Genomic DNA, 14,841 nt, shown 5'->3' on the forward strand with positions numbered 1-14,841 from the left:
AAAAAAAAACACTTTACTGGATTAATAAAGATGAATCCAACACGACTTTCTTCGGATCGGTTTGACGGGACAGAAAGTGCCACTGACGGTGTGTTGCTACATTTCAAACCTGCAGGCCGGTTCGTCAGAGCTGACTTCACTGTGACTGAGTGCCAGGAGCCAGAAGAGTCATCTCTGCTCAAAACAGCTTTAATGAGGATCTGTCAGGGTGGATAAACGCCACAAAGATGTGTCTGTGTTGTACTTCATACTGCTCTGATTCACCGCACAGAGACCGAAAGCTCCATGTGTATCCGTCATGTTCAGTCTGCTGTCTGTCATGTGCTTCGCTGTCCATTTGAATGAACTGTGAACTTTCATTTCTGCTTGTTGGAATGTAATTTCCAATATATAAATCAAACTTATTTAAAGTTCATTTTATGAATGAATAGAAGAAAGAAAAGCTTGGTTTAGTGATGGTGTTTACGTCTTTAAGGGCTGGCAGCTCGTCAGACAGCGTCTCGGAGGCAGCAGCTCATCTTCCTGATTGAAGTGAAGCCTCCTCTCAGATCTGAACCCTGAGAAGAAAAAAAAAAAGTTTTATGGCTCCCCAGCGTCCAGGACCTCGGCCCTGCAGAGCCACAAATCAATAGCTACTGGCTGGAGAGTTTTAGTGGACTATCAAGGCGTATGAAGCCATCTCTCCTGATGGATCACGTATAAACAGTTATTGCTGTAATTATGGGAGAGGACCCCTGGAGCAGCCAGCAGTTACTGGTCACTGCAGTCGTGTCAGACTCTCACATATTCACATGTGGAAACTTAATAATTACAGAACTTAATAATTACACTTGTGTTCAGTTTTCAGTGTTGATGGTACAGTTTATTTTGGCTCTGCAGTGTTTACATTTTGATTGTGAAACGCTGGCAATGAGTTGATTTGGCAATAATATATTATATTATGTAATATATATTACTTTATTATAATAACATATTCTAAATTGAATCTTGAGCCCAGAAAAAAAAAAAAAAACACATCGTTAGTAGAAGAGCAGAATAATTAAGTTACGCTAAAGGTGCTATATGAAGGTTTTTGCTATTGCCACAAAGTGATTGTTAGCATCAGAGTGGTATTGTGAGCTAGCTGGTTAGCATGCTAACCTCAGTGGAAGAAATAGAAGCAAAATGAACATTGACAAACGATCTGTCTCCTGCTTTACTTCCAGTATATAAATGCAGTTTTGTGTGAATGCCTTGTGCATGAGTTTGCAGTTGGTATCCAGCTTGTGGAGGAGATGCTGCAGTAAACAGAGTCTGTGTGGAGAGCCGGAGGCAGGAGGAAACATCCTGTCAGCACACCCGTTCGCTCGGAGGGTGCTGCCTTGTTCTGGATAGATGTGTATAAGAGACAGATACAGAGGAGGGCAATGGCATCTGGTGGGTATCACAATGTTGTGTCACATTAAGGATTCTGCGGCTCCTCGGTGCCAGTCAGGCTTATGAACCGGAGTGGAACAAATGCTGGAGGACACAGATCCTAAACCGGAACAAAGACAGAACAAAGAGGAGACACATGAATGGACTTCGCTAACAACATGACAGGAACTGTTAGCGAGGCCAAGGTTCGGTCTCTGTGCAGCCACGATAGCGAGAAACCTGGCAACCTGCAATGACAACAGACTGTGATCCTGCTGCTGAAGCACGTACCTCCCTCCAAAAAACACAAGCTGCTGTTTTTACATTTCTGTCTTTGTTCGGGTTAAAATAGTGAATCTGCACCCAAAATTTTATTGGACTGAAAAAATGGCAAGTCTTCATCATGCAAAAGACCAATAAGACGAAGCACAGGGTGTTTATAGGAACAGGTTTAGTCACATCTTGTTGACGTCAAGAGTGGAGTGATAAGACAACAAGGCTAAAGATGTGTCACTAATCACTGGCTGCTTCCTGTGGAGAACGTGGTCGGTTTGATGGTAGACGGTCTGGTCTACGGAGGGTTACCAGTATGTGTCACCAAACTGATGCGTCACAAAGCGCGGCTCCTATCGCCTGGCAACCTTAACAACGGGTCACTTTTTCTTACCGAAACGTACAAAAACAAAAGTTTTAAGGCCGTTAGCTGTTGAACTGAGCTGAAAACCAATACTTTCATTTAACAGTGTAATCTTCAGGCTCTCTGTCAGTGTTTGCTGCCATATTATTTTCATTATCGGCACTCAACAAATCTTGGGAATAGGTTCGGCCACGAAGAAATCAACAGCATGGCTGCGCCGCTGTGACGCGATCAGAGTTCAGATGCAGCGTCCGAAGGATGCGGCCCCTGACTTTGGACACAGTTTAAGAGTTGACAGACATGCTAGCAGCTCTGTGAGGCTGTAATTAGGCACTCCAGTGTTGCGAACATTAGCATGCTAACACGCTCACAATGCTAAAGCTGACTGTGTTTCTGACAGCTGACAGAAGCGCCGTTAGCTTTGCAGGTGTTTGGTCATAAATCAAAGTGTTGGACAAAATAACATCGTCAAGGGATTCATCCTCTGGGGACCATGAATATCCTATCCTTTATAACTGACCCATCCAATAGTTATATATTAGTTTTATATATATATATATATATATATATATATAAACAGCTAGCATGACTTGTTTTTTAAGTCTCCGTTCTCGGGTTGTCCGTCCATACGTCCCCTTCTCGTTGACATGACATCTGAGTGACGCTTTGATGGAACGTCTTCAGATTTGGCACAAACATTCACTAGGATTCAAAGATGAGATTTGAGATTTGAGATTTGAGATTTGAGATGAGATTTGATGAGATTTTGGTGCTCAAAGATAAAAGATCAAGGTCGTGGTGACCTCACAAAACGCAGTTTCAGCCTTGAGTACGCAATGTCTCCAAAACACCGTCAGAGAATTTGTTTGAAAACATTCACTTGGACTCAAGGATGAACTGATTAGATTTTGGTGGTTAAAGGTCGAAGGTCAAGGTCAGTGTGACCTCACAAAAAACTTTTCAGCCATTACTCAAGACTTCACACAGAAAAATTTCACACAAATGTTTTAATATTTTCTGTGACTCTGGATGAAGAGGGACGTAACCTGAAACTAGTCTGAGTGGCGGAGGGATACGACCACGAGGACGTGGCTCTAGTTTATATGTATTTGTGATTTCTTCAGCCTTTTTTTTCTAATGTTTCTGATGACACATCTGTGGAAAGAACTAAACATGTTGCTTTCTTCAGTTTCCTCTGAGTAACAAAGAGTCTAATGTCATAAAAAGCTGTTGTTCAGTTCAGTTGCTCCTCAGTGTGAAAGCTCCAGTCTGACACAGTGGACGTATCGTCTGCCTCGTCAGTGCTGACCTGTCACCTGACCTTGCTAATCCATCGGCCCCATGTGGGAATCAATGCTAAGTGGACGACTTGCACCAAGAGCCTGTCTGTCTTACTGAGCGATGTCACTGGACGGGCAGTAAATGTTTGTGGACCACAGCTCAAACCATATTTTATATAAGAAAAACATCTTCATCTTAATCACACAAAACAAGTTTTTTAGTGTTTGACTTCATGTTTTGTTAGTCTTTTAGTGCCGGGCATCATTTAGAGGTTTTGTATTTGTGATTACAGTGACTTGTTTTCAGTGTAAATCTGTGATTTGTTTTGGCAATGCCTTTTATCATTATTTTGTTCATGCATTCATATGGTTTCATTTGATTTTTAATTCTAAACCAAAAACAAAACAAAAAAAAATAACGTGGTTTATACGTTTTGTGTTTCCAAACAAAAAACAAGAAACCAAATTCAAAAAACGGGCCAATTTTGGTTTTTGCAAATTAATTTTCGTTTCTCATTTGGCAAAAACAGTAGAACTGTGGACAGACAGGAAGTGGAGTGTAAATAAGTTAAAACCCACTGCTGAAGTTTAGTCCTTGCATTTTACAGTTTCATGAAGTGAGTGTTTGGTTTGGAACAAAAAAAACAAACCTGTAATTACCACGTGCGGCCAAAGGTGTCACCAGAGATACGAAATTTAGATCTCAGAGATGCTACTTTAAGCCACGATTATCTGCTAACTTTAACCACACGTTCATTATTGTCACCATGACAACAAAGCAGCCACTTTAACCCAAAACTTGATCTCTCTCTAAACTTCACCAAGTAGTTTTTTGTGCCTGAATCCGACCTGAGTCCAGGTCTGATGGGAAACTGCAGCTTCCTCTGGGAGCAGCTGGATGCTCAAGTGTTGAAACACAGCAGCAGCAGAAAAGAGGAGAAATAACCTCTAATGTCTCCACTCATTAATATTACAAGCTCTTGTCTGTGGAATCTCAGGCTGCTTTAACCACTAAATAATTCACACAATAAAATCTTTTCTTTCTCTGCCTCTCTTACACTCGTCTTTTCTTGGTGCCGCCTTAAGTGGAGTGGATGGAGGAGAGCGAGGAGGCAGAGAGAGGTAGACTGTGAACAGAGAGAGCAACACAGCTGTAAACCGCCACCCATCTTTACTGAGAATCAGATTTAATCCAGTTACACAGTCTCTCCTTAATTTAACTGCTACAGAAAACCTTGTAGTAAATGTTCACTATCAGGATGTAACAGGCTGCGACTCGGGAGGAGGGCGGCTCCACCGCTCATCAGAAGGTTGTTGGTTCGTTTCCCGGCTCGTCCGAAGTGTCCAGGGGGCGAGATACTGACCCCCTGCATCGCTGTGTGACCGTGTGTGTGTGTGTGAATGGGTGAAGCGCTGTGTAAGTTCAGCCCATGTACCTGTCAAACTGACAGGAAGTCATTTTATTGATCTGGTGTCAGTGGACTCTTCGCGTTCACTGATGGTTTCAGGAGCTTTCTGTGCCACTTCATCAACTTCTTCTTCTTCTACTTTAAATTCAGTATTGGCTCTATGGGACTTACGGGTTATACTGGACACGCTAAAGTACAGCGCATCATGTCTTTCAGGCCATAATCACATTTTCAATCTCATTTTTCAAATTGGGCACAAACTTTCAGTAGGACTCAGGATGAACTGATTAGAATTTGGTGACTAAAGGTCAAAGGTCAAGGTCACGGTGACCTCACAAAACACTTTTCTAGCCATTACTCAAGACTTCAAACAGAAGTTATAAACAGGGATGTGACGTGAAAGTCGTGTGAGTGGAGGAGGGATACGACCGAGAGGAGGGGGGTCTAGTTTCCTTTGTTTTTGTTCTGGGACGAACTCATTCCCTGCACCAGTGTCGGTGGGAAGCCGGTGAGGGATCGTGTCCCGTTCTGCTGCACTAGGAGTTTGTACTGGTTGGATGTGGCAGGATCCAGGACAGATATGATCAGATATAACCACACAGAGATCAGGACTTTATAATTAAAAGCTAATAAAGCTCCAAATGATCAAATCCTGATGAATGACAATTAATAATGTGATCAATATTTCAGCAGGACACTCAGGTGTAATATGTTTGTTCCCCTGAGGTTCCACTTCTACCTGACAGATGGGTGAAGAATAAAGTTAATGTCACTTTAAAGCCACCTGGATTCATCCTTCAGGTGTTTTTTTTTTTGTTTTCTTTTGCAGCGCGCGCTTCTGTGAGGCGCGGTCACATCGCATCAGGATGAGACTGCGCACAACACACATGCACAATTAATTGTAAGCGGACCCGCGCTTTTTCTCCCAGCAGCACCTCGTCCTCCTGTGTGGTCACGGATCAGCCGGGATCTGTTTCCTGCGTTTTCAGCGTCTCGTTGTTGGGCTGAAAGTCAGAGAGAGAACCCGCGGACCCGGAGAGGAAATACACCCGGGAACATTTGTGGATTTTATAGAATCTGTGGAGCAGAGAGCCGCGCCTCAAGTGATGGAGAATTAAAAGAAAGAAACTGTGAGAAAACCAAAAAGTTTTGTCTCACGCGTCTCCAGCGATGGAGCGAAGTTCAGGTCGTGAAAGTTAGAGAAGAAATGTGAAGAGGGACCAGTCTCTGCTGCTCGCTCGTGCAGACCGGATGTGTGTGTATGTGTGTGTGTGTTGATGTGTGTGGATGTAAAAACGCCGCTGTGAGTTGAGACTTCTCCACCTCTCCCCGCTGAAACTCGACACCTCCTGCCCCTCAACCTCTGCCCGCGAACCGGGGCGCCCCGAGCCGGAGGAGAGAGCCGCGATGGGACGATCCGGATCCTTAATGTGATGGGTAAGAATCCGACCTGTTCACACGCACTGGGTCTGCGGCTGCTGCAGAGAGGAGCAGCTGTGCCACTGTCTCCAGAAACATTTCATTTCACTCATTAAACAGCTTCTCAGCAGCTAAAACTTATTTTTATTTCAGTGGTTAATTGAGTTTTTTTAAACAAATCTCAGCTGCTTTGGTTCATGTCACTTTTACGCGCGTGAATCAAGAAGTTTAGTAAATTATTTCTGTGACAGTGACGGAGAGAGTCAAAATACAAACCTGAAACCGGACTGAATGAACGACAGTGAAGCTCATTTCTTTTTAACGCAGCTTCTGTTTGCGTAAAAATCTGCGTAAAAGTGGCACCACGACCTGGAAACAGGAAAACAGCAAATCAACCAGATGTTGCGTTCATGTTTTACAATAATATCACACACTCGCAGTGTCAGGTGACTGATCTCATATGAAACATTAATTAAACATTAAGTGATTAAATTCTTTCATGGGTTCATCATGTGTCTGCTTGTGATTTCAGACACTGAGGTCACGTCCTTCAAACTCTCTCCCCCTCAGACACATTTCACCAGACTCAGAATCCTTTTCATTATTCATTTAAATTTAGATATGAGTCTAAAAATATTCAAATATTATATATATATTATATATTACTTTGAAAATGTTCTTAACGGTGACCGACTCATCAGAGTTTATAATCGTCTCTTCTACATCTGTAACTGTCAGAGCCGTGAAACTCTGACTGACATTAATATGGATCCACGTGTTTATAAATGTATATTGTATTTTATTGAGTAATTTTCTCAAAACAAATTTTAATAATCTGCCAGTTTGTTGAGAGAAATGAAATGAATTTAATGTTTTCCATCATAAATCAACTTGTTTAAAGAATTAGCTCGAAGAAAGTGTCATTTGTTTTGCTTGTGTTGTCTTTGTGTGAAGCTGCAGCTCCAGCAGACGGGGGAGGGTTTCTTTTTTCTGCAGAGTATGTGCTTCTTCTGTATTGGATCTGTTTTAAGCTGCTGAGATTCGTTCAGGTCTGAGTGAAGACGAAGATAAATTGCGTTGAGTTGACTGAAGCTCTCAGCGAAGACGGATGAAGGTCGGACGCTGACCTTTGAGTCTGCGTCTCGTCCGGTGATTTGTGTGTGATGCTGCCTGGTTGTGTAGGTGTAAGCGGCTCCATCGCTATGGAAACCCAAATGCATTATCCAGTGATGAGCTGATACTCAGGGTGCTGATGATTCATGGATCATGAAAATAACTGTAGTCTCTCCTTCCTGAGTCACAGCATTAAATACAGACCAGGCGTTTTTACAGAACATCGTGATGGCACAGTGAAGTTGACCTTTGACCTTTTGGATATAAAATGTCATCACTTCATTTTAACCTTATTGACATTTGAGTTAATCTGTGTATTAATTAGTGAATGAATTTGAGTTATGGCCAAAAATGTGTTTTGTGAGCTCGTTGTGACCTTGATCTTTGACCTTTGACCTTTCATCACCAAATTCTACCCAGTTCATCCTTGAGTCCAAGCGAACGTTTTTACCAAACTTGAGGAAATTCCTTCACAGTGTTACGGAGATATCGCGTTCACAAGGCCAAAACCACATTTTGTGAGGGCACAGTAACCTTGACCTTTGACCTCTGACCCCTGAAATCTAATCAGTTCATCTCTTAGTCCGAGTGAATGTTTGTGCTCAAGGTGGTCTTGAGAAATCTCATTCAAGTTGTTTATGGCAACAAAATCCTGGTTGCGTGCTGAACTGATCAGATTTTGGTGGCTACAGGTCAAAGGTCAAGATCATGGTGACCTCACAAAACGTTTTAGTTTTGGCCTTGTGAACGCGACTGCTCTGTAACACTTTGAGGAAATTTCTTCAAATTTGGCACAAGCGTCCACTTGGACTCAAGGATGAGCTGATTAGATTTTGGCAGTTAGAGGTCAAAGGGTCAAAGGTCAGTGTGACCTCACAAAACACTTTTTTTTCACACAAATGGTTCATATTTTCTATGACTCTGGATAAACAGGGATGTAACCTGGAACTAGTCTGAGTGGCGGAGGGATACGAGCACGAGGAGGAGGCTCTAGTTCTTTAATGTACATGTTTATGTTTACGTGACACATGTATGTTGTATGTTTGAACACATTAACACCTGGAACAGCTGGAGGAACACAGAGGATCCACAGGTAGAATTCACCTGTGACGTCTCCTGGGCAGAGACCGAGTCGATCGTCTGTCCTGATCACAGAGTCGACGCCCTCTCATGTGTGTTGGAGGTTTGATGGCGTGTTGTCGCTGGTCACGCTGGTCACGCCCACGCGGGAAGCAGAGGAAACGACATGATGATGATGATGATGACGGTGATGAGTCACGTCTCCTCTCTGGTGTTTTACTATTCATCACACTTCTGCTTTGGTTCCTGACTTATTGTATAAAACATGACGGGAAGCTGAATATGAAGAATTCAGATTTAAAATTCATAATGTAACATCAGGGATGAGTGAGTTCACCCTCCGGCAGGACCTTTGACCTCCAAGGGAACATGTCCAATCTCCAGCTGGTGTCACATTAAGGCTGAAGAACATTCGCTGGCGTCGCTTTAGTATTTTAATTTTTCTTTCCATCTGCTAAATCACAATTAATTCTGGTTTGAGAAAAGATTTATTGCATTAAACATGAGGGAAAAGTGAATAATAAAATACACAATGTCTCTCTCTCTCTCTGTCTCTGTGTTATGTAATTTGAAGATTACAAACAGACTTTCTGGACGTGTCCTCATTCACATGTGACTCGTGAAGAAGAGGGAAACTGAAGAACCTCGTGTCACCGTCTCAATCCCACATTTGTTTCCTCTGTTGGCTCCTACTTTCTTCTTCTGTCTTGAAAAACTTTCCAGAGACAAATAAATATTATGATTGTTTTCAGCGCTGAAGGCTTTTTCTACTCTCCTGTCGGCCTGTCTCTGGAAGCGTTCGTCCACGGCGTGCAGGAAGACGAACAGCGGAGCGTCGTGAGCGACCGCGGCGGCTGCAGCTCTGCTCACTCCCTCACTGTCTGATTGTCCGGCTGCGTTGGGACTCAGCCGAACGCTTACTCTGAAAAATGCTAAATGTTTAATGGAATTCATTAACAGGAGGTTTATTTAGACTTTGAGTGACAGTCGAGGTCTGTCTGGAGGTTTTCTCACCTTCTCAACCTGAACTTTGAACTTATTATTATTATTATTATTATTATTATTAGGTAGGAAAACCATGAGAAGCTGCTGATATTCTGGTTCAGTACGGAGCAACTTTTTGACCTTGTGAAATCTGGATCTACTGTTGGTTTGTTTCCTAACCTTCTGTCTGATTTCTGGGTTTCTTTGTCGCCGTGTTCCCAGACCTCAGATCTCAGCACGACGGAAGCGTTTTAACTTCTGATAGAAATGTGACCGGTGGATATTATTTATGGTGGTTAGCAGGAAGCTTCCTGGGAGGTTTTGTCCAGGCTCCGCTCCACCCTGCAGAGATCAGCGCTGATGTGTCAGTCAGATTCATCATCTTCATCACAATCAGACCTGCTAATATTTGCACTTGGCTCACTGTGACTTGGCTGAATTTGCTGTCAGAAATGTGGCTGAGTCGTAGCAGATAAACGATAAAAATCGATTTACTCTGAGCTGTGAAACCTCAGTAATAACTGCTGGCAAGAGGAAAGCACTTTAAACGTGTTGGAGCTGAACAGTGGAGTTGTAAAACTTTACAGCAGCATCATTATCGCTCTAACCTCCTCACTTCTCCTCCTCTTCACTCCCTCCTCTTCATCCTTCTGTCTCTCCCACCTCCGCTCTTTTTCCACCTCCTCTTCTCCTGACTGTCTTTCCTCTTCTTCCCTTCGTCTCCTCTCCTCCCCATCACACCTTCCTCTCATCTCTCTTTTCCCTCTCCCTCACCTCCATCTTTACTCCCTCCTTGACTCTCCCTCACCCCCTCCTCTCATTATCATCTGTCCATCTGTTCTCTCTCCCTCTCCTCCTTTCTTCTCCTCCTTCCTCATCTCTTCTTCCACTTTACTCTCATCCCTCCTCCTCCTCCTCCTCCTCCTCCTCCTCCCTCAGGCTGTTGATGGAGAGGATTTCGAATGTCAGCCGGGACAGTGGTCATCGCAGGAGGAATTCTGGCTACAGTCATCTTACTGACCATCGTCGCTGTACTGTGTTTATGTAGGTTGCAGGTACGACTGTTTTACTCTTCACTGCACTTCTGAGAGAGTTAGCAGTGTGACAAGTTACTCGTGTTTAAAAATATAAATATAAAATATAATCTTTAACTGAAACATTAGTAGACGTCAAACTCATGAGAAGTCAGAGAATCACCGAAGTCTCTAGGATTCATCCTCTGGAAATTAAATTTATATACAACATTTGAAGGTTTTGATGCCGACAGGAGAACGTGATAAATGTCGTTAATGAACATATTCAGCAAGTTGCCAAATCATTGACACTAAATAATTCATGTATAATGAATTTTATGCCTCTGCGCCGGTGATGGCGCTAAAAAAAATGTTTGTTGTCACAACATTATCAGGAAAACAAAGTAATTGTGTCGAGGGGCCGTGAACATTTGTAACTAATTTAATGCCGATCCATCCAGTAGAAGTTGAGCTAATTCACACACGTAGCTTCATGTTATTAGCAGTAAAGGTGAAATGATCATATGACAGTTTATCTTGATCTTAATCGTGATCCTGCATCCTGTTTCCGCTCTGGTTTTATTGTGAAAGTCATGACGGGAAGTTGTGATTCGTATCTTTCCGCCGCTTTGACATTTCTTTCTGATGTTTGCAAATTGTGTCACAGTCAGACTTTTTGTTCAGTTTATATGGAGTATTTGTTTGGACATTTATTTATTCATTTGTGAGGTGATATATGTGAGTGTTTTGATTTGAAAGGTCAGTCGTTGCTAACAGCTAACAGCTAGCTTCCTGTCTCCGGCCTGCAGCTGGTGACGGCGGTTCTTGTTCTGGTTCATGTGGAGCTACACCGGACTCACGAGACCACAGAGCAGAACGAGGACCGCCGTCTGCAGCTACAGTCAGCTAGCTGGTTAACAGCTAACAACGGGCTGGTTAACAGCTAACAACGGGCTGGTTAACAGCTAACAACGGGCTGGTTAACAGCTAACAACGGGCTGGTTAACAGCTAACAACGGGCTGGTTAACAGACTGAGCTGTTCATTGAATTATTAAATATCTAAATATAGAAACTTCTGTCTCGTCTGAAAGTCGATCATATGTTAAAGTACGATCATCCGTGATCGTCGGGTCGCCCGCCACTGCTGAGCGCTATGTTGGTGTGAAACGTTGTGACGATGACTCAGACCTGTAGTTGTCTCTTCTTGTGTTTAACTGCACCAGTATTACTGCTGTAAGAGGGAGGAGTCTGAGAAGGGGGAAGAGGAGGAACCAGAGCTCGCCACCATGTCGCCGTCCCGCCCCCTGGCTCTGTCCGCTCCTCCGACGCCTCCGACGCCGGAGCACTACAGCGACGAGCCCGAGGCCTACCCCCCCACCTTCCTCACTGAGGCCAACGGGCCCGCCAGCTTCTCCCCCACCCCTCCGCCACGCAGGTGCCAGCGCTCGCATGCCTTCTGCCCGTCCTGCACCCGCTGTTCACTGCCCTTCTACCTGCAGCACCCGGAGAGGCTGTGCAACGGCGGGCGCAGGATCAGCTACAGGACTGTGCAGCAGCAGGACCTGGAACTGCCCATGGACCTGGCCAGCTTCTACCAGAAGCTCAACCTCATCCGCTCGGTCACCATGAGGGAGGTGGTCACCCACAGCGTCAGCACCGACGTCTAGGAGCGGGCGGGATGGAGGCGGCGCCGTCCCACCGGAAAGGCTGATGCAAACAAACTGCTCTGAGTCGGTACCAATGACTGTGTATAAAGATGGACGCCATGACAGCTCCGCAAGAGTGAAGCCAAAATATCTCCCGTCGCCCCCTGGTGGCTGGCAGCAGTACAGATCATAAACCCCGCCCCCTCCACGTTAGCGGACGTTTTTCCCAAAGATGGTTAGTTCTTATCACCCTGATGTTCAAGTGTTTATTTTTCTGATAAGTTTGATTTTTATCAATTATTTGAGGCTATAAAACGGGAGTGCGACGCCATGATTGACAGCTGTGACTGACTCCAAACGATGCCTCCTGCACAAGATGGCAGCTCCCGTATCTGCGATATTTTGGCTTCGTTTTTGTGCGGCGGGAGGAAGTGGAGAACGCGGCGTCCATCTTTACACACAGTCATTGGTCTGAACTGTCTGCAGACGCACTAACTTAACCAGTTATACAAGTATTGTGCTGATTAATGTCAACACTGAGGGCTTTTACGTGACAGCCATGTTGGAGGTCTACATCTCTGAAGACACTGCGAACATAAACTGTTTCTGAGAGACTTGACCGGACTCATTTTTGTCAACTAATCATTTCGACCAGTACGTCTGATTTTGTGTTTTAGCTAGTTAAGTAACTACTAACCAAACGTGTGTCAAAGTATAAACAAGTACAAGTACAAATTTGAGCTTTTGTCAGTAAGTTTATCACAGATTTTTTGTTTTTGTTTGAATGCACCGCACATGAGACAGAAATGGACGTAAAAATCTTAAACAAGGTCAAATGTAAACAGGACCTTTCCTAAAGGAGGCTGGACGCTAGTTAGCCAGCTAGCTAGTCTGGTATTAGCCTCAGTTATACTCCCTTACAGACACGCACACGGACAACAGACACCTTGGACATGTCATGTTAGTCTTGGTAACTCCTGGACGTTGGTTCCCCTGTAGCGTATCGGAGGACACACAGACGTCCGCACAGCGCCGCGAAATGTACGTCACTCGGACTCTCCCGGACGCCAAGTATGAGACGAGCCTTATTGTCAACGAATCCCACGTGCGGACCAAAACCAAAACGTATTGTGTGTGTACCCAAACCCTGATGTATGTTATTCCTCTGTGCCATAGAGCTCCATTGTTGTCCAGAAGCTAATAAAACACATCAATGAGCCACACTTTCACTGGGTCACATGTTCCTTCATTACCATCAATACACACTCCGTCCTGCTTAATCCGATTAATCCGCCTCTGAAAATAGTCCCCAGCAATTTACTATGTCCTCCTGCTTCAGTAATGTTTTTTAACAAGCAGTTATCAGCTGTTTTAGGAAATTAATTTAAAAATAAAAGACTTAGTAAACTATTTATTTGTGAGTCTGAGATCTACGTCTTCAGAGTGTTTGGAGCTGAGAGCTACAGACACGGCGAGGAAGTCAGAAATCACTGAGAGACGACGAACACGTTGTTGGTTTGTGTCTTTTCATGGGATTCAGTGAGAAAAATATTGAATAAAACCAACCTCATCCTTTAAGCTCTGTGCTCAGGGAAGATATAAAGCTTCAGACTGTCGCTGACTTCCACCTACAGTCACACAAAGCTGTTTGACTTCCGCTCTGTTTCTCACTGTTCTGAAATATCTCATGTGTGAAAAGCCAAACCTCCAACATACAGTTTATAAAAGCGGGTGCAGCTGCAGTAACTTACTGCACCACCGCACCGGTTCACTGCTGCAGAACCACTGACACTTTTCACATTTATTTCTTTCATGGTGAAACTCCAGGATACTAGAGTTCAGTATCTCTGTATGTGAAGCTGCACAGGTGTTTTCACTGATTATATAGGTGTGTACTGACTAACCTCTAACTGACAACACCTGTGCAGGTGTGCAGAGCCCTTGAGGATGAAAACCAGTAACGTTGTAGCTCTTCATCATCTTTCTTCATATCAACATCTCAATCATCAGGGAAAACACTAATTTGTTTTAAAAGAATTACTATCGTTGTCTGGTATTATTTCTGTGAGCAGGTAATTAGTGCACTTACGAAGCTGTTTAAGAGAACAAATTATTATTGTTTTCTTTCGTGACGCCTGTTGAAGGATTTAGATTTTTGTTGCTTTTGTTAATTATGTAGCAACAATAGAAAACAGAGGAAATGAAGGAGGTTTGGGACAGTGACATAATATTGTCAGTGATATCAAGAGTTGTGATTAAAATAATAAGTTGATATAAAAAACTTTATGTCTTAAAATGAATTTTTGCTATTAAAAATTTAACATAAATCAACATTAAAATTACTTAGATAATCACAAAAAATCATCTGATAGTAAATGAATCAATTTAATTTAAAAAGCTTTTTCATACATCTTTTGAAATTTTAAATCTTTTCTATCAATAATTCAGTTTTTTAGTTTAAGAAACAAACTTTAATTAGTGACATTTGAACTTTGAACTGAGATGGAAACATTTGTCATTTAGAATTGGTTGAACTGACGACACTTTTGTTCTCAGTTAAAAGTAAAAATACACAAAAGCTAGAATCCACAGCTCCATGACACAGAGTTCACATGTGTTCACTGCTATCCACAACCCACTCCACCTATGACATGACATAGTTGGAGGACAGGCATCCTGGGAGTCTCTGCTCAGGGTGAAAAAAGTTCTTTGCAACAGAAATATCCATCCTGACCAATAAAGCCTCCGGTGTGGATCCATTCTGGAGGAGACTTGAGATTAAAAACACTTTCATTATGTTTATTAAGTTGGAGAAAACTCTGAATCTGCTGCTTCTGCTTCAGTGTAAACGTTTCTCAGTAGGT

General features: G+C 43.2%; 2 protein-coding genes across 3 annotated transcripts in view; both read left to right on the top strand.

Annotated features, from left to right (window-relative positions):
• LOC111645715 (uncharacterized) overlaps positions 1–14,841 on the top strand; it is a 69,432-nt gene that overhangs the window by 52,589 nt on the left and 2,002 nt on the right. The gene's annotated exons all lie outside the window — the stretch shown is intronic.
• On the top strand, positions 5,681–13,194 carry fam163b (family with sequence similarity 163 member B). Its single transcript, XM_023394960.2, has 3 exons — positions 5,681–6,158; positions 10,257–10,372; positions 11,555–13,194. The coding sequence occupies exons 2-3, from the start codon at positions 10,280–10,282 to the stop codon at positions 11,996–11,998; spliced, it is 537 nt and encodes a 178-aa protein (XP_023250728.1). The 5' UTR covers positions 5,681–6,158; positions 10,257–10,279; the 3' UTR covers positions 11,999–13,194.

This window comes from Seriola lalandi, unplaced genomic scaffold (assembly GCF_002814215.2).
Source record: "Seriola lalandi dorsalis isolate HSWRI2012SDOR001 ecotype SW California unplaced genomic scaffold, Sedor1 jcf7180002054955, whole genome shotgun sequence".
In the NCBI taxonomy this organism is placed as follows: domain Eukaryota; kingdom Metazoa; phylum Chordata; class Actinopteri; order Carangiformes; family Carangidae; genus Seriola; species Seriola lalandi.